Below are 20,001 nucleotides of genomic sequence, written 5' to 3' on the forward strand. Positions count from 1 at the left end.
CTAATGTATTTTTGTCAATGCCACTCCGACATTGCTCGTGCTAATATTTATATATTTCTTAATTCCATTATTGTACTTTTCAATTTGTATTGTTTACAATTGTTAGATAATACTGCACTGTTGGAGCTAGGAACACAAGCATTTCGCTACACCCGCAGTAACATCTACTAAGTATGTGACCAATTTGATTTAGTTGGTTTTGGGTGTGAAACTATGTAATTTGATTGAAAATATGTATAAGTGGATCACTTGACACCTATCAAAAGTGATCCAAAGTGTTTTCCTACTGAGTCTTTAATAGACGATTGTCAACAGATTTAAGATTAGCCTATGCCCAGTGTCCCCCAGTCTATGAGGAGCATGGAGATGCCCACCGCTGAACCAGGGCGGAGCTAGAGCTTGGCCAGATTGCCTCTCTCGGTTCATGTGAGAAATCCCCGCCCTCTGTGCATATCATCCTCTCTCTGACTCCGTCAGTCTTCCTTCCAGGTAATTATGTTCCAGAAAATGCGCGGCTGGCAACTGCTGCTGCTGTCCCTGTAGTTGGCTCTCTCTACCGGGCCTCCTTCCACTCAGTATAGCTCACCCACCGACTGCTAGAGAGAATCCGCATGCGGAGCCTCATCGAGCGCACCGTGGTGAATTTACACTTGATTTTCTGTCGCAGAAGAGTGGTATCTAGCAGAAGAGTGGTACCTACGCTTGCCAGATTCTTGAATATGGAGGTCCTTGTGAAATATACATTTGATAATTTTTTTTGTTTTATGTCTTAAATATCAGTGATGGATCCAGTCTTTGAAACCGCATGAAAATGCAAGTTTTGCAGTTTATTTTCATTCGTTCAAGCTGAGCAAATGCGTCGTGTCTGAGGCAGAATCTACGGTCTCCTCCAAATCAGCCCAGGATTTGCGTATGAGAAACGCAAACCACCGCGTTCCTATTGATCGAACATTGCGTTTGGCTTGCCTTTATCCCCAGTTTCGGATTGATCGGATGCACCGGCGTTGGATGCGACTGTGGAGAACTCCATAGCTTTCAGCACGATTTGATGTAAAGGGTTTTTCAACAGGGTAACTGGACGTCTACCTTTCTGAAAACAGCTACATTCAAGTCAAGTGCGAAAGCCATCGATAGATCATCCCTATATGGACTAAACCTTGGCTCCTCGGGATTTTAAAACTAGCAGGTCACACTCATCTTGGTTTTGGCGCTTCTTGGGAAAATTGCCTTAAACTGCGGGAGCCATGAAAGTTGTTTCAGCAGTGTTGTTCCTTGCCATATTTTGGAGTCAGGAGTGGGAGCCCGTGAATTCTGATTCAATCATACACATCGGTAAGTGCGCCTTCTCCCAAAATCAGTACGCTAATAAGGGTGCCATCCCTCTGCATGGATTTGCCTCGGCATATATTTGGGTAGCCTATCTGTAATTGGCAAATCATTTGTGCCACCACACACCTCTAACAATATGGACATTGTCAGTTCCGAAGCATGATATTGGTACGGGATACATTATTGTTCAATAATACAATTCATTTTTACCTCATACTGCAAAGACATTTTTGACCTAACCTCTCATGCGCAATTATACATAATGACTATTGAAGTTGCATATAATTATCGTGTATGTTTTAGTTAGGGAATTGCATTAATCATAATGTTTTTATATTCAATAATCTAAAGATGGGAAATGTGAATACATGTTTTATACCATAGGCTAACATGTAATATTAACTTACTGTATAGAATGGGTCTCCTGTTCATTGCGTCAATGAAAATAGCTGCCTGAAAACAGGTGGTTTGAGAATTGCCTGGTGTCTGCGGATTAGGAAGGAATATGCTGATATTCTATTTCTTTAAACAATATCTCCACAATTACATGTTAGCTACATGCAATTCACCTGGAATAGCCTCAATAATATAGGAATGGGACCACTGTAGCAGAGGAGGCTGGTGGGAGGAGCTGTAGGAGGATGGGCTCATTGTAATGGCTGGAATGGAATAAATGGAATAGAGTCAAACATGTGGTTTCCATACGTTTGATGTGTTTGATTCTATTCCATTCTAGCCATTACAATGAGCCCATCCTCCTATAGCTCCTCCCACTAGCCTTCTCTGTACTATAGACAATGAGGCAATGTTGAGTGTGCAGATTGAAATGGGGTGTAGGAAAAATGTGCTTAGATGTAGGCAATGAGAGGAGGGTCGGCTGAGAGATAGTGTATACGCTCATGCATGTCTTGCTTGTGTGAGCGATAGGTTAATATTTGAATGGACACACATTGTGACCTCAAATCGAGCTTGCCAACTCGTAGTCCTTAAAACCAGACATGAGTTACCTATGGTTCGTTCAGCCATTCCTGGGGAAAATGAATGGGGGAATCAAAAATAAGGTTGACACAGGCTTCAGCGATCTTATACATTTTGTTCTATGAGATAATATCAGTCAGTTAACATGACCTGTATGAAATATGAAGACTTGCCTAGTTAAAAAAAATGTAAGTCTAAAAAAATGTGCTGTTATCTGCTTGTTTTGATTACATAAATGCTTAAATTCACAAAAAGTGACGTTAGCTGATGAAGATTACCTCATAGAACAAAACGTTTAAGATCTCCTAAGCCTGTGTTTATCCCAGCCCATATTTTCAGTGTTTATCCCCCCCAAAAAACATGAATTTCCCAATAGGCTTTCCTTTGGTCAATGAGCCATGGTGGAGTTGGCCTCCGTTAGTGCCTAAAAAAATATGATCATTATTGCTCTCTATGGGGGATGGAGAGAAAAAGAGAGAGAGAGAGAGAGATGCACACCAATTTAGGCTCTCAACAATGGTACATCGCAACACACTGATGGATAAAATGTTATAAGCAAGATAAACCTGATAGTGTTAGGTGCACTTAACACAAAACGCTTTACCTCATCTTGAACCACCCTCTCTATATAGCTGTCAATCTGTCAAGTAAATTGGCCTTATTTTTCGGATCATTTCAATCCCCAATACTTTATGATAGCCTATTGTGAGGCCATTGTCGTGCAATGCATTTTTTTCGTTTGTCGCACACCTGACAAAATGCATCGAAGTCAATTTAATGCATCAGACAAATTGTCAGTGTGAAACAAGGTAGGTGTAGGTGATTTACAGTAGCCTGTTTGTAGCTGTAGCTATTTGGGAAGATCAGGGACTTGGTTTATGGATGGTCTTTGGACAAGCTGCTTCTCCAGTGAAAAACTGGGAATATTCAGCCTCCAGTATTAGTTATGTCCTATTATGTGTCTATTTCATTTTTTTCCACCCAGTTGTAATGTGATTTTAATGTCATTCTTTTTTCTGATGAATGACAACAAGCCTCTGTTTGTTCATTTTTCCTCGATGAACAACCTTTGGTGGTGTTTTCGAGTCATTATTTTCTTCCCCACCCTCAATCAATAGCTCATTTCCCTTGCTAGACGTTCCTATTTTGAATCACCAGGCCTACATGAAAGGTTACCCTTACGATTCCCCTCCCTGGTGGAAATGGTAGATTAGGCCACTTATTGGTTGTGATATTTCCTCGCATGTCACTGTCAAGTGAGAAAAGGACAGCATAATAAAAAAAAAGGACCGGCTTAGTTATAGGCCTAATTATTAAGGAACAAAATTGTGTTTCATCGGAAATAATTAGGCCTACGTTGTCTCCCAAAACAAGTGAGTGGTCAGGAGAATGAAAAGCTACGTTAAGCATAACTTTGACGATGTAGGAATACCTTTCTAGTCTATTTGTTGCGGTTAAAGAAAGAAGGAAAGGGGAAAACCTGAAATCAACAGAGTGCTATAGCCTAGTTGGCCTAGCTTATAGCCTACTGCATCATCCTTTCCTGTGACGCTAGAATTTGAGGGAGGCATTTTCATATCACACGCATTACTTGATTGCCGAGGAGCCTTCTAATGATCTGCATGCTGAAGGGACAGGCGATGCGCCGTGCACGGCATCGCGATGGCGTGCCACTTTATGAGGCTATTCAGAAAGTCAATTTGATTTATGTTGCTGGAAAGCCCCAAAGTCCCTCGTATTATCCAAGCTGCCTGGCATCGTCCTCACACAGCACATCCACCCGCTCACCATACACTAATGTAGAGGAGCCAAACATTCCAACATGACAGTCCCACTTCAGGCTACTTTGTTCCTTCCGCAGAATAACAAAGATTCCCTGTTTAAAGCAGATGCCCTCTGTTTATGTTTTGCACCTAGCCAATTGAAATACAAAGTGCCCAAATCGAAATGCAGGAGGACATGCTTATTATATACCCCGCCCCCCCTAGTGGTCGTATTCCCCGGCCCTTCTAGTGGCCCCACTAGTGGTCGAGTCTTTAAAGCTTTTCAAGCTGTAATGTTGTATTAATTTTCAATACTCCTGAGGGGGGAAAATCTCATCTTTATCATTATTTTTTTGATTTTTTTATTATGTAATTGTTACATGATGTATTATGAAAGTGACCTTAATAATAATATATTGCTGTAATATGACAGGAGAACACTTCTGTTTTTGTCTTTGCCATGGTAGTGGGATTCAAAATATATGGGTTTATAGATTTGGGTGTTCCTGGTGTTTTGCTAACCCCTTTCGCAGCTGTCGAGGCTACGTCCTTTTAAACGAGGAGCTGCACGTTTGTAGGAAGTGCTTCCTATCTATCCACCCATTGAGTTATGTATCTACGAGCTCTGACAGATCTGCTGCTCCATATTTATTTCAGCAGATTATACGCCTCAGATTTCCCCTGTGTTTGGACATCTGACTGAGTACTGGAAGTGACATCGACATATAGTGTGCATGTTGGTGAGGCACTCATCCAGTAGCAAGGGTGTAACTTTGTGTTGGATATTGGGGGAGGGGGGGGGGGGGGTCAATGTGTTCCGGTGTGAAATGGGTAGCTGTGAAATGGTTGTTTCTGGTGAATTTTGAAGGGAAATCTATTTTTTTCAATCCTGATCATTTGGTTGGTATTCCCCAATCACAACTGAAATATCAATATTTTTTCGATATTACTTTAAACTGTGTTCTTACTTTTAACAGTTCAGAAAGTTACCACCATGCCCCTTCTTTAACTACATTTAAATGTCAAAACACCTTTATTCTATTTGTGTACCCTTCACCAATCTTGGCTAGTACATGGTCTTGAATAACACATTTCTTATACCCACTTAAAAGGAGTTGAAGCAATTTGAGTCTATACCCTTCTTACTTGGTTACACAATTTAATTGTACTATTAATTAATTAAATAATTCAGTGACAGTGAGAATATACAGTAAATCTTCAATATACAATAAAAGGTCCTTTGCTGTTGTTCTGAGATTGATTTGCACTTTTCGAACCAAAGTACGTTCATCTCTAGGAGACAGCACATGTCTCCTTCCTGAGCGGTATGATGGCTGCGTGGTCCCATGGTGTTTATACTTGGGTACTATTGTTTGTACAGATGAACGTGGTACCTTCAGGCGTTTGCAAACTGCTCCCAGGGATGAACCAGACTTGTGGAGGTCTCCAATTTGATTTCTGTGGTCTTGGCTGATTTCTTTAGATTTCCCCATTATGTCAAGCAAAGAGGCACTGAGTTAGAAGGTAGGCCTTGAAATATATCCACAGATCCAGCTCCAATTGACTCAAACCTACGTGTATGTTAACATCCGACTTCAACTGTACATTTATGAAATGTTGATGAACTTTTACTCGGTTCAAACTTTCAAAACATTTATATATTGAAGTGTTTGTGGATATAGCTTAGAGAGAGAGAGAGGGAGAGAGAGAGATCTGCTACTGCAGACCAAAACAGTACATCGCATAAGGGAAATAAATCTTAACGCCAGTAGCTGCCTGGCACTTTACAGCTACGCCTGCCTGTTGGACCAGTTGTGTAGAGAGAGAGAGGGATTTAAAATGTATGCCAAACACAATTTACTAGAAGAACTGTGGCGACGCAAAGGTTGGTAACAGATTTACTGTAAAATCTCCCTTAGATTCAAAGATGTCTGCAGAAACGAGGGCAGAAAAAACATCTATTTTGGTTATTGAACCACAGTAAGGAAAGGGATTTACACCCGGTAACAAAATTACATCATGGGTCCCTGATCTGTACTACATTGAAATGCATAATTATGGATTTGAATGTCTTCCTCTTCATGGTGATGTATCCTGAATAGGTACACAAAGGTAGAAATATGCAATATCATCCTTTGCATATATAGTAATTATTCTACACACTGGCTATTATTCTAATGAATAATACATTTGGTTGGTTCGGACCAAATCTGAACCAATCATAGATGTCTGTTTCACAAGTTTGGACATCACAGTGGAGCACAGTACAGTAAAGTATAGTACGGTAGAGTAAAGTATAATTCAGTAGAGTACAATATACTGTACTCTACTTTAGTGTGCTCTACTGTACTGAATTGTATTGTGCTGAACTGAACTATACTCTACTCTTCCTTACTGCTCTGTACTCTACTGTGCTTCACTGTGCTGTGCTGTCCAAACGTGTGAAACATGGACGTATATGGTTTTCCGTTAATTCTGTTACAGACTGGGTAACCAACTTTGAATCACTTGATAATTCATAAACAAAAATTGATATCAGTAAAAACACTAACTAAGTCTACCGTTACTTGTTACTTCTGTGAATCTTCATTATCCTCCCTCCTGATGAGGGTGTGAAATGGGAAAATACTGTATCTTAAAGATATGTGGGTTTTGGTAATGGAATTACAAGGCACAAGGAGATGTTTCTGAAACGTACAGAAGGCAAATCATTTATCCGAAACAAACTATATGTTGATATTAGTTGGCAGGGGTCTTTAATTCAACATTATTGTGTTTTGATGTATTTATAATACCTTTCAAGATTTTTTCTGGCAGATGTTTTCTAAGACCCATTTCCCATCTGCTTGACCAGAAATCAAAGCCATTAATGAATTTATAAGATAGACAATTGTCGAAAAATATAGTATCTATGACTTCATTTCCAAAAAATATAAACTCTTTGCTTTCATTTTGACACCCAATTTGATATGCTCCTGTGAACTTCACATGTTGGTGCTCATGGGTCCTTTAACCGTATGAAAATAAGGCTACTGCAAAAAGGTTTTAAGTTCTACGTGAAACAAGCTACGTATAAATGCAATTTATTACATGAATTCTCTCCTACTTTTTGTCTCCATCTTTATTATTACAACGTGTATGTTGGAATCTAAGGCCGACTAACATGTAGGTACCTAATCCTTGTAAACAGTCAGCAGGTAGGGTAGGCCAGATGGACTGGACCATTTCAAACGTGCTATTTTTGGAGAACAACAGAGGCCCTTATCCCAGGAACATACTGATAATGAGGAGTGTGTGTGTGTGTGCATGAAGACTGACTGCTATGTAAAGGTTTTGGCTTAATCCCTTCCTAGCCCCCCGGGTATCCCCAGCAGGCCTCTGCCTCCAGATGTGGGTGTGTGTGTGTGAGTGAGTGGACGGAAGGCCAACATGCGCCAATAATCTCGCCAGGGCCGGAGTTATGAACGAACCTTAGGGGGCCTGGCCCGCCCTGCAGTACCTCCTTGCCCATCTAAATAAATAATTGAAAATGTATCATTTATTTGACCGAGACGCGCTCTGACAGAAAGACGCATTACTCACATTATTTTCAAAATTCTTCAAGCTCTGTCAAATATGTTGTTGATCATTGCTAGACAACCATGTTCAGGTCTTGCCATAGATTTACAAGCAGATTTAAGTCAAAACTGTAACATTCACTATCTTTTTGGCAAGCAACCCCGTTGTAGATTCGGCATTGTGTTGTCCTGCTGAAAAGTGAATTTATCTCCTAGACTAAGTACAGGATTTTGCCTGTGTTTAGCTCCATTCCATTTAGTTTTTATCCTGGAAAAACTCCCCATTCCTTAACAATTACAAGCATACCCATAACATGATGCAGGCACCACTATGCTTGAAAATATGGAGAGTGGTACTCAGTTAATGTGTTGGATTTCCCCCAAACATAACAATTTGTATTCAGGACAAAAAGTGAATTGCTTTGCCACATCTTTTGCAGTATTACTTTAGAGCCTTGTTGCAAACAGGATGCATCTTTTCACACCGTCAAGTAGGTTAGTATTGTGGAGTAACTACAATGTTGTTGCTTCATCCTCAGATTTGTCCTATAACCGCCATTAAACTCGTACTAACTATTTTAATCTCACCATTGGCCTCATGGTGAAACCCCTGAACGGTTTCCTTCCTCTCTGGCAACTTAGTTCTGAAGGACGCCTGTATCTTTGTAATGATTGAGTTAAGGTTAGTCTAATGAATAACTTCACCATTCTCAAAGGGATATTCAATGTCTGCTTTTTTATTTTTACCCATCTACCAATAGGTTCCCCTTTTTGCGACGCATTGGCAAACCTCCCTGGTCTTTGTGGTTGAGTCTGTGTTTGAAATTCACTGCTTGACTGAGGGTCCTTACAGATAATTGTATATGTGGGGTACAGAGATGAGGCAGTCATTCAAAAATCATGTTAAACACTATTATTGCACACAGAGTCCATGCAACTTATTAAGCAAATGTTTTACTCCTGAACGTATTTAGGCTTGCCATAACAAAGGGGTTGAATTTTTAGATTTTTCAGCTTTTCAATTTTATTTAAATTTGGAAAAAAAATGAAAAACATAATTCCACTTTGACATTATGGGGTACTGTGTAGGACAGTGACAAAAAAAAACTAAATTGAATCCATTTTAAATTCAGGCTTTAAAACAACAAAATGTGGAAAGAGTCAAGGGGTGTGAATACTTTCTGCAGGTACTGTATCTGATGCTGTCTGGACAAAAATACTATGCCATTTCACACTATTTCTGTCCAGACAGCATCAGATACGTGGGTTACATATAGTAAGATGGAGGTACACGTTTTCACTCACTCTGATGTTTTCTCCAGTGAGATAGTTTCAGCAGAGAGGAAGATTAGATTAGATTTTTATTTAGTCACATGCAAGTTGGTTACATTCATTTCTGTTAATGCATGTATTAATTACAGTCATTTACCGTTCTCATTCTCGGAGTGGAAACATTGTTTGCAGAGTTCACAACCTGCTTCTCTTGTGAGACATTTTTTTTAATTGTCTTTTGTTTAGAGTGTTCAATGTGAGCAATGAGCATGTCTCTGCCCATTTGTGGATGTCTGATTTTTGACTGTCTTAACTCACCACGTCCACCACTAATATGCTGAGCTTCTCAGTAATTTTTTCTTCGCTGTTGAGAATAATACGATTAAAAAAATAAATCTTTCCAACACTCTCCCATCCTTGATAATCATCGAGCTTGATTCATGCAAAATAGCATGATCTGATGATTCCATATATCCAGTAGAAGGAAAAAAAACAGCCGTCTGTCCCCGAGCTCAATGGCACAGGAAACTGAGGGCCTGGAATAGGCTAGTTGACACAACGTTGCAAGATTGCTAGCGATAGCTTCCGGACGGATCCAGTTGATTGATTTGATAGCCTACAATGTTGCACACCACTGGTGATATCTCAAGTCAAGACAGAAAGAAAGGGGGGCAGACAGGCGGAGTAGAGTAATTCATGCGATAGAAATAACCTGAACTTTCATCAGGATATTTTCTACTGTTTTTGTCAGCTTTAGGCCTATGTATTTTACTTAGTTGATGATGGCAGTTATAGGCCTACTGCTGCATTTGGCCTATAGGCTGTCTCTGAGTTCCATGTACTCAGTTATTTAGCTGCCAATGGATCACAGTATATTAATGTGTCCGTATGGCAGAGGCTGGTGATCTTGCATTCGTGGAATTTTAATTCAGATTTGAATGATTAACCACATGAAAATGATTTTGATAAACGAAAACGTTATTATTGAAATGAAACTGTTCCACAAAAATGCTCATATAAAATAATAATCACTGTCACGCAGAGCGGTAGAAATGGTAGGAGAAATTGTGAGCTTCCACAAACTTGAAACTCAAGAGTTACTACCTAACACCTCCATTAGAGAGCAGTTATTCGTGTTTTCAGAGTGTAGAGAGTCGACAGTAAATTCACAGCACCATAAAACAGCCCTTATTATAAAGGCAAATGGCAACACCAATGCCATATATTTCTAATTGTCTGAACAAGTTGCCACGGCTGACCTGAGCTTCAGTCCACTAATGTCACGTCCTGACCTAAGTTCCTTTTTTATGTCTCTATTTGGTTTGGTCAGGGCGTGAGTTGGGGTGGGCATTCTATGTTTTGTATTTCTGTGTTTGGCCTGGCATGGTTCCCAATCAGAGGCAGCTGTCTATCCTTGTCTCTGATTGAGAACCATACTTAGGTAGCCTTTTCCCACCTGTGTGGTGTGGGTAGTTATTTTCTGTTTAGTGTGTTTTGCACCTGACGGAGTTGTTTCGGTTGTTCTCTTTTGTTGTTTTGTTAATCAGTGTTCAGTTCCATTAATAAAATGACGAACACGTAGCACGCTGCGCTTTGGTCCTCACCTTCTTCCACCAACGTCCGTTACTACTGAGTTCACTGGACCCCTGCAACTGCATCTGCCCCTCACTGAATCTTCATCCAGAAATCTCTGTTCATTTTTTAGGAAGCCAGTCCCGGGACATGACAAAAAAAAATGTTTAATATGCCTATGAACTATCGAGCAAGCTGTATACAGATATAGCCAACCTAATAATTTTTTTTACAAGACTCACCACAGTCAAAGCGTTGAGTAGAGAAGGGTGTAAGATATATGAGAGGGCGGAGAAAAAAGAGAGAAAACAAAACCCTATCATGTGTTTTACCAGTCCTCTTACTTTAGACCTGTGGACTATGCTTTGTATGACATACAGTATGGTCCTGTATGTGTGGTCCTGTGCTCACTTGGCGCTTGCAACATCAGGGTTGTGGGTTCCAGTCCCACTGGGGCCACCCCTACGAAAATATACGCATTTACTACTGCATATTGCTTTGCATAAAATCATTTGCTTATTTGTATATATTATAAATTATATTAGTATACTGTACATGGGTTAGCTGTACATATTTCTCAATTATTCACAGGGTGCATAACAGAGAACATTTCTCAGTTGCATTGTCTTTTCAAAGTCATGTTGAGAACAGGAGTAATGTTCTCTGTGTTTAGTGAACAAGGTCTCAGTTGACTGCAGCACCGCAGTATACTGAGCACGCCAATCAAGGCTCGCGCAGCAGGCATTATTTGCCTGGTACATGATAATGATTATAATACACCATCTTGAATGGAAAATGTCAAGCATCGTTAATTGTCCACCCGGGTTTTATTCACTCCTCGACTGACCGAATTGACTGTGGATAACAAAGGTTTCACCTAGTTTGTCTGATTCCTCCTCAGTTTCCGTTGGGCAGTAACAAAATCTATAGACCATTAAAAAAACGTGTTGAAAATATGAATAGAATTCATTTAAATCCCCAGGAAGACTTCTTCAATGGGAAGTAGATATTTGTTTTCATTTTGAAATAATTCATCATTTGCTTTTATGCACCAACTGAAGACACAGAGCCAACAAGTGAGCCTGGGTGGTATTCATTTAAAAGATTCCCCTAAACCTTTCCCCTAAAATGATTCATGTCAATTAGCTGAGTATTGTTTGTTAACTGACCCTGTTTATTTAATAGTCAATAAATCAACCAGACATGTTTGCAAAGGCTTGAACAACACTGTTGTATGATTCACCATGACTCTTTGTTGCTCAACTCATCTTTCCACGCCAGTGGTTACAGTTTACCTCAGCATTCATCTTTATCCTGGCTCTCTTACACAAAGCACAGAACAACCAGGCTCACAGACGCAAGCATTCATTGTTGGTATGACAGTTTTAAATACAGTATCAAAAAAGTTGGATTTTCAGCACGAATCGGGACTATACACAACTCAACCAGCGTACCTTTTTAATGGGTCTTTTTAATGTGGGTTTGTTTGTTTAATTGATTTAATTGTCAGGTCACTGTTATTGTGTCATTGCTGTTGGACTATTTAGCTCTGACTGGTAAGAAACAAAAAATGCTAAATAAGAGTCATTCTCGACATAACAGTGAGAGACAAATGTCTGGCATGACCAAGCGCCGCATTACCCTCTCCATTCCACTAACAACTGATGCTGGGAAGAGAGAGCTGGAGCTGAGCCTCCTCGGGAGAGGCTGTGTCGGTGGTCATCATTACCCTCTCTGCTTTAGAGAGCCCTTTTGCCCTCTGTTTTCTTCTGTTCTCTCCAACCCCCCCCCCCCCCACCCCCCTTCTCTTGGGTTAAGAAGATCTTAGATCTAAAGTGCTGAAAAGTGCTCTCCTCTCTTTCTCCCCTTCTATATTTCTAACCCCATCTTCCCTCTTCTCTATAAGCGTAAGGAAATTAATTGTTTTTGTATGCGATTCCTCTTTTAGGTGCAATCTGAAATGGTTACTGCTGTGCAATGTTCACGTTGAGCTCATTTGACCCCATTTACTTGTCATCCTCAATTCCAAGGAATTGATGGGAGGATAATGAGAATATATTTACAGAACATGCTTGATCATTATACCACCAAGGCTCACCTAATACCTTGTTTGCACTATTGGTTAGAGCCTGTAAGTAAGCATTTCACTGTAAGGTCTACTACACCTGTTGTATTCGGTGCACGTGTCAAATTAACTTTGATTTGATTTGTTGTAAAACAATGTCTAGATGTCTTTGTCGGGGAAAATGACCGAATTACCATCATCTCTACTTCAGCATATTGTCACATTCTGACCTTAGTTCTTTTGTTATGGCTTTGTTTTAGGTTGGTCAGGGCGTGAGTTGGGGTGGGTTGTCTATGTTCGTTTTTCTATGTTGTGTTTTGCGTTTGGCCTGGTATGGTTCTCAATCAGAGGCAGGTGTCGTTAGTTGTCTCTGATTGAGAATCATACTTAGGTAGCCTTTTCCCACCTGTGTTTCGTGGGTGATTGTTTTCTGTCTTTGTGTATGTCACCAGAGAGGACGGTTTCGTTTCGTGTCTTTCTCTTTGTTATTTTTGTTTTAGTGTTCTGTGTTTAATAAATTCATCATGAACACTTACCACGCTGCGCATTGGTCCTCCGATCGTTCATACTCCTCAGATGAGGACGACGAACGTTACACATGTCAAAGCATGCAAGGTTGCCTATTTGGACAGTTTTACTTGACAGAAATATGTGTTTGTCGTATTAAATAAAACGAATTATAACTCATGCGATAATACTTGTGCAAATGCCTTATTCAATTACTGCCTGTCTTGAGCATAAGTCTTGTAAGTCTTAGAAAGTTAAGCTCTAAATCCTCTTTAGAAGAAGCCCAGTCTAATCGTGTGGATATTGTTGTTTTTGCCCCAGTAATTCCTTTGATTTCATGTGACCCTGAAATGGGACATGACTCTGTGCTCTCAGGAAAGGTCAAACACTGACTCATGTCATGACTCGCCCTCCACCTCATCATTTAGACCCCCCGCTGTATCCGATACAAGTGGCGCAACACACGGTAGTGATAGAGCTTATAGGACTACACGTCATACAATAGCACATAGACATCATCATTGAGGAGAAGGAAAGTTTTAGGAGGGGTGGGGTGATTGAGGTGGATTTACAGTAACTCTAAGGCTAGCAGAGGAGGCTTGCCGACGTCCACAGAAGTACAGTGCCCATATACTATTTACAGTATAGAGAAAATAAAACATAGCAAATGCTGTCTGCAGGGAGGAAACGTGTGAGAAACATAGGACATAGAACAGTGGAGAAGCTCAGCAGAATAAAAAATATCAAATTCATTTTTTGGCCTAGGGATACATTTTACCCAGTGTGTGTGTGCGCTTCTGCGTGTATCTCGGTAGATACATGTGTAGGTTGGAGGTGTGAAGCTCCCAGGTCAAGGAGAAGTAGATCCTGGTTGATGTTGGATAATAGGGCCTGGGTTGGTTCCCCAGGGGTAGCGCTGTGGCGTACACATCAACGCACCCCGGGAGTTGTGATTAGGCACCTGGCCAAGGCAGTGCTACGTTAAGGCTGTCTGTTGGAGCTACTGTACCAGAGGGTGTATTGTCATACTAGGTGTGTAATCTCACAGGATGTGGGGTAAAAATAGGACATGACAGGAGTTCTGACATTACTGTAATTGGAATTCATCCTGTGAGCTGGACAATTTGCTGGCCAATAGTGCTTGTTTACTCTGTGGCAGACATGACATATTATTCTCACATTTATGCTACTGTAGTGTAGATGCTTGGGTGTACAGTACCCATATGAGGATGATGATGGCTTTAGTTGTATCCACTAGTAAATTCTTTGTGTGTCATACGCCACGCCTGTATACAGATATTCACCTTGATAGATGCACAGTATCTCATTTCAGATGCCAAATGTTTTTCTCTTCCTGGGAGGTATTCCTTTGCTGGCTTTAGTTTGTGGAGTTAAACCGGCTCTTAAATAGTTCACACACAATACTGTTACTACACCCATGCCACAGCACCACCCCCACCCCTCAGCTGCAGCTGTCCCCAGGTACGGCCGAGTCAACACAATGATTTACTTGGTAAAGCCGTGCTCCCTGTTGAGGCACTAATACTGGTCACCTTCACATTATACCTTTCCCGCCTGTGGTCATATCAAGCTGTTCTCTGGAGATTCCAAGCTGAGGGCTCACTTATCACTCCTTACCCTTAACCCCTGCTATCCACCACCTGTATGTGGTTTTTGTGTCCTCCCTGCGGTGGTCTAAATTCATAGCCACAAACCTCCCCTTTGACCCTTCTCATCATCCCTGGCTGTCGTGATTGTGATAGGCCTTGGCCAAGGCTCTCATTGACAGACTTAATGCAGCATAACCAAACAGGTGAAGAGGTTAGCAGGCCTCAAAGCCTTCTGGCCCGGCTCCCTCTTAACCCTTCTTGACTCTGTGATGATGGGGTCACTTCAAGGGCTGTCGTCGGTCACCTGTACTTCCCTCAAAGCTGTGGCTGATCACACCTTACACCAGTGGCTTTGTTGTGGGTCAGCATCCATATAAATCGATGCAACAGTACCGGCCCCTTTGACAGAAAGGTTTCTACGTGAAAGCAAAAGCTGAAAGACCTCAACGGTCCTCAAAATCTCGTCTTTAAGGCACCAGCATACTAGATTCGGCTTGCCCCTAGCAGAACTCGGCTAGGCGACGTGAACATCTGTGCCTCACATACTCCCTTAAAAAAACCTTCTCTTGAAAAAAGCGCCAATATTACTGTTTGTCCATCTTGAGACACCATAGCATCAAGGGCTGACTCCATTTAGTCAACTGGTCAATTGTTTGGTTGATAGGCTGTTGGTCGACCAAGAATTCTTTAGTCGAGCAGTAGCAACAACAACAAAAAGTATATATACATATATATATATTTATCATGGTGTACAAGACTGATTTGCACCTGTCTGAGTGGACCAATCCATCGTGGAGGCCGTGGGGATGGCACAGTCCATCACTAAGACATGTGCTACATAAATTGTATATGGTTATATTACAGTACGTAACAACAATGGTGCAACACTAATAAAAATGATATTATTTTATAACATGAGCTTTCTTCAGCGTTGGGATAGTGGTTGCTGTCCGTGGTTCTGAAACAGATCAGTGCACTTTTGAATTGGCACCTTTTCCTAGACCATGTTGCTATGTGCATAATAGCAAAGTTAACCAGCATGTTGGTGTTGAGAATAATGTGGCGGAAGTAGCAGTGGAGTTAGGAGACAGCCCTTACCTTATTGTCTAAGAAAAGTGAGGAGAGCGGAAACCCCAACTTAAGATCTATAATCAATATCCTAACCATGAAATTTGCCTGGCTTTATAAATCATCCTCAAAGCCTAAATCATATATATCTACAGAAATAAGACAGATCCGGCTTCTGTTGCTTGATTGAGTTTTTGTTTAATAGCCTGTGAGCATCAAGCCACACGCAACAATATGTCAATTAAACAATTTCACAAATTCGTCTGTTTTTAATATTTGCTTTGCTATAATAAAGGCTTTACACTTTTTTTGTTTGTTAGAACAGCCTCTCTGGTATTACTTATAATTGATTTAGTCTTGTTTACACTGTTCCAAATAGTCCGAAATGTTTTATTTATAATAATAATAAAGCTAATTTTTCTTGATCTCCTTGTTATTGTTATTATTACTATTATTATAATGATGATCATCATTATAATAATAAGTCATGTCATTATCATTAGTAGGCTTAGTATTGCAGCCTTGCATAACCACCATTGAGCTGTAGGCCTAAGAGGGCATCCTGTTTAGTCTCAATACCGTAACTTACTTAGGCCTCTATTTCAAAACGTATATAGGCTACTGTATCAATCAATCATTGATGATGCTCATGCCATCACACAGCCTTATTTGAAATGCAATCAAGCATTTTAGTTTTAAAATAAAATGAAGCGATCCTTGAATAATTAACTTAAATAATAAATAAACCGTTCCATTTCGGAAATTGCATGCATGAATTTCTAGTCTTTGCTGTAATGAAGAATTGACAAAAACACTTTTACAACAGACTCTCTGGTACGAAAAATTAGATTTGGCACACATAATATGCGCACAGCTCTTGCGCCTTACCTAATTTTTCTTGATCTCCAGTACTTTCCACAACTAGTCAAATGTAATTCCACACATCTGAGCTCCCCTTTGACTCATGAGCAACCAGTAAACATTCCCCGTTTCGAGTTGATTTGTCACGTCCTCTGCATCCATTTTGTTGTTATGGTGTTTGGAGTTGTTCTAACACATTTTTTGACGCGATTATGATATCCTATAGGTCAGGCCCTATAGGTCACGTCCATGCGATGCATACGTGTCACGTAATGAGAGGAAGTGTTAAGGGATAAGGGAATGTCGGTAACAGAATTTTTGGGGGGCTGTAATTATGTTTAGCTTGAGCAACATGGACAGCGCGATAAACAATTTTATGTTTTGCGCTGCAGCAGGGAGGAGAGAAAGACAACGGGTGCTAGTCACAGTCACTCGCTGTAATTTTTTTTAACACAACACACAAGTCTGAGCCCGGCCCGGCACAATCAAATCAATTGCTGGTCAGACTCCCTCAAGTCATTTGTGCGTCTTAATGTGTTTTAAAGCGTCAGACAAGCTCAGTGAATATAGCTGATTTGATTAAAACACATAAGATGTGTCTATACAATGCCTTCGGAGCGGCCCAGCCAGAGCCTGGACTTGAACCCAATCTAGCATCTCTGGAGAGACCGGAACGTACCTGTACAGCAACGCTCCCCATTCATCCTGACAAAGCTTGAGAGGATCTGCAGAGAAGAATGGGAGAAACTCCCCAAATACAGATGTTCCAAGCTTGTAGCATCATACCCAAGATGACTCGAGGCTGTAATCGCTGCCAAAAGTGCTGTAAAGGGACTGAATACTTATGTAAATTTAGTTTGAATACATTTGCAAAAATGTCTAAACTGTTTTTGTTTTGTCATGATGGGGTATTGTGTGTAGAGTGATATTTTGTGTGAAACTATTTGATACATTTTAGAATAAGGCTGTAACGTAATAAAATGTGGAAAAGGTCAAGGGGTCTTAATACTTTCCGAATGCACTGCATATGGAAAAATACACATTTGAAAATGTTGACCAAACAATTGGTCGAAAGAACAGACAAGTGATGTTACTCTGACCTGTGTTTGGTTGTTAACATTCTGTATTGCCACAATGGGTCACTATCACTCTGATCAGTTTGTAAAGAGTTCCTAAAGGCCAGAGGGTCAGCTTCTGCGAAACTGATACAGGTCAAGAATTGGAACATATCATCGCGTCTAACTTTAGATTATTCTGTCACAGCCGGCCACGACTGGGGCAGCGCACAATTGGCCTAGCGTCGTCTGGGTTAGGGGAGGGTTTGGCCGGCAGGGATGTCCTTGTCCCATCGTTCACTAGGGACTCCTGTGGCGGGCCGGGCGCAGTGCACGCTGACACGGTCGCCATGTGCAGTGTTTCCTCAGACACGTTGGTGTGGCTGGCTTCCGGGTTAAGTTTGTATTGTGTCAAGAAGCAGTGCGGCTTGGTTGGGTTGTGTTTCGGAGGATGCACGGCTGTCGACCTTCGCCCCTCCCGAGTCCATACGGGAGTTGCAGCGATGAGACAAGACTGTAACTACCAATTGAACACAATGATAAAAAGCGTAAAAGTAACAACAAAAAATAAATACAATTCTAAAATTCAAAGTCACCCTTGATATTGATGTTCCAGTTTTTCTGAGCTCGATTTGACCAGGAACATGTTTTTTTCTTTAGTTCTGTGCTAACAGTGATAAGAAAAGGTATACTATATTTTAATTTTCAACTGCTACTTTTTTTTTAATCCCACATGTGTACACATGCTCTAGAATGGCACATATTATCTGAAAAAATAGTGTGAAAAGGGGTTGAGAGGTTTACATTAAAGGTTGAGAGGGTTTTGAGGGGAAGGCTGAATGGGGAAAAGAATGCGAGACGAGAGATGGGTGGAGAGGAGAGGTTGGGCAGCCCTGCATTCGCTGTGTTTTGTCGTGTGTTTGATCTGCCAGTGCTGCCCTGTCAGCCTGTCACCCAGTCAATCCACTGTGGAATTCAGCTCAGCGCTGAGAGCAGCCGTCTAGCCACATAGCTCATTTAGCCCGCTTCCCCATTTCATATGAGCCGAGTTGCACACATTCATGTTATCTGACGGGGAAATTGCCTTTCTTGTTATCGGATCTCGCTCTTTACACAAAGCCAGAATAGGTGCCGTTTCATTTTTTATTTATTTGCTAAAGCCCTTTCATTCCGCTCTAATGTGTTTATCATAACTGGCTGGGAGATTACACAGTGTGTATTAGACCTGTTTGTTATAATTAGAATGGCCAGAGGCTACGCGGAGCTCTCTCTCCCCCATCATGTTGTAAATGGCTTTGGGCTGCTGAGGGCGAGGAGTGGGAGATGCAGCTGCATTGCTGCTGATGGCCATTTCATGTGGCAGTTTACGTTACTGTCATGAACACCGTCTAGAGCGAGATGATGATGATGTAAAAAGAAGTCCGCTCACCAATGAGATGCATTTTCAAGCATTTCAAAGAGCTGTTTTATGTTTACAGATGTGTAAACGCCTTCGAGGCGGCTTACACCATATTACGTGGTTTGGAAATGAAATCACTTTTCGAGGTTTTAACCTGTCAACAGTAACACAAACCTCAGGTGTGTGTGTGTGTGTGTGTGTGTGTGTGTGTGTGTGTGTGTGTTGGAGAGAGCAAGTTGCAATGTGGAGATTTTACACAATGAGGGATCACAGGGAAAAACCAGTAGCTGTGGTCACTGTTCCCCCTGGCCATTGTTGCCCTTTCCAAACCACTGGCATTTCTATGGTCAGCTCTGTCCCCGGCTTCATCTGCTCACTCCAATCTGTGTAGCGCTTGTTTGTATTTTAGGGTTTTGTCCCTGGACTAAACACGGCATGCAATTCCTCAAAGGCATGCTACTGTGTGTCCACCACACATTGAACTGTCCATGTTTAGCAACTGCCCGATCAGTCTTCAGCAGTACTGTATGATGGTTGGACTGGATAACATTGCAGTTATGCGTTACATTTGTGTTTCTCCCCAGTTATTCTTTGCTCATGTACGATAGATGTAAAGTCCCTTCCATCTTGCTCTTCAGATGCTCATATCTTGTAGATTCAGGCGGACTGGTGCTGTGCTTCATTTTGCATGATTGTGCAGCAGACCCACATCCAACTGAGCTGTTCGCTAGTTTAGCATAATTCCCCCTGTCCGTTTCCATCCACCACTCCTTCACATAAATGGACCTCTTTCCTTCCTCCACCCTTCCCCTGTCTCTTTCCCTCTCTCTTTCCTCCGCCTTCCTCTCCTTGGCCTACAGATAATTGGAGCCTGGACACATTCCAGAGATTTTCTGCTTAACATCGCTTGCTACATGGAGACATGGGATTTCAATCCTCTTCAATATTGAATCGCTACGGCTGTG

The 20,001-nt window shown here is 41.2% G+C and overlaps 1 protein-coding gene across 3 annotated transcripts in view; it reads left to right on the forward strand.

Annotated features, from left to right (window-relative positions):
- The first annotated feature begins 477 nt into the window (after positions 1-477).
- Positions 478-20,001, forward strand: part of grid2 (glutamate receptor, ionotropic, delta 2) — a 555,674-nt gene continuing 536,150 nt past the window's right edge. For 2 of the 3 annotated variants that reach the window (XR_002475295.2, XM_021620870.2), the window contains exon 1: positions 478-1,332. Coding sequence is in view for 2 of the 3 variants with exons in the window: in XM_021620870.2 (XP_021476545.2) it covers positions 1,245-1,332 (88 nt within the window). In the remaining variant the exon portion in view is untranslated. The remainder of the gene's footprint in view (positions 1,333-20,001) is intronic. The other variant, XM_021620869.2, reaches the window with a different exon arrangement.

Source organism: Oncorhynchus mykiss, chromosome 11 (genome assembly GCF_013265735.2).
Source record: "Oncorhynchus mykiss isolate Arlee chromosome 11, USDA_OmykA_1.1, whole genome shotgun sequence".
In the NCBI taxonomy this organism is placed as follows: domain Eukaryota; kingdom Metazoa; phylum Chordata; class Actinopteri; order Salmoniformes; family Salmonidae; genus Oncorhynchus; species Oncorhynchus mykiss.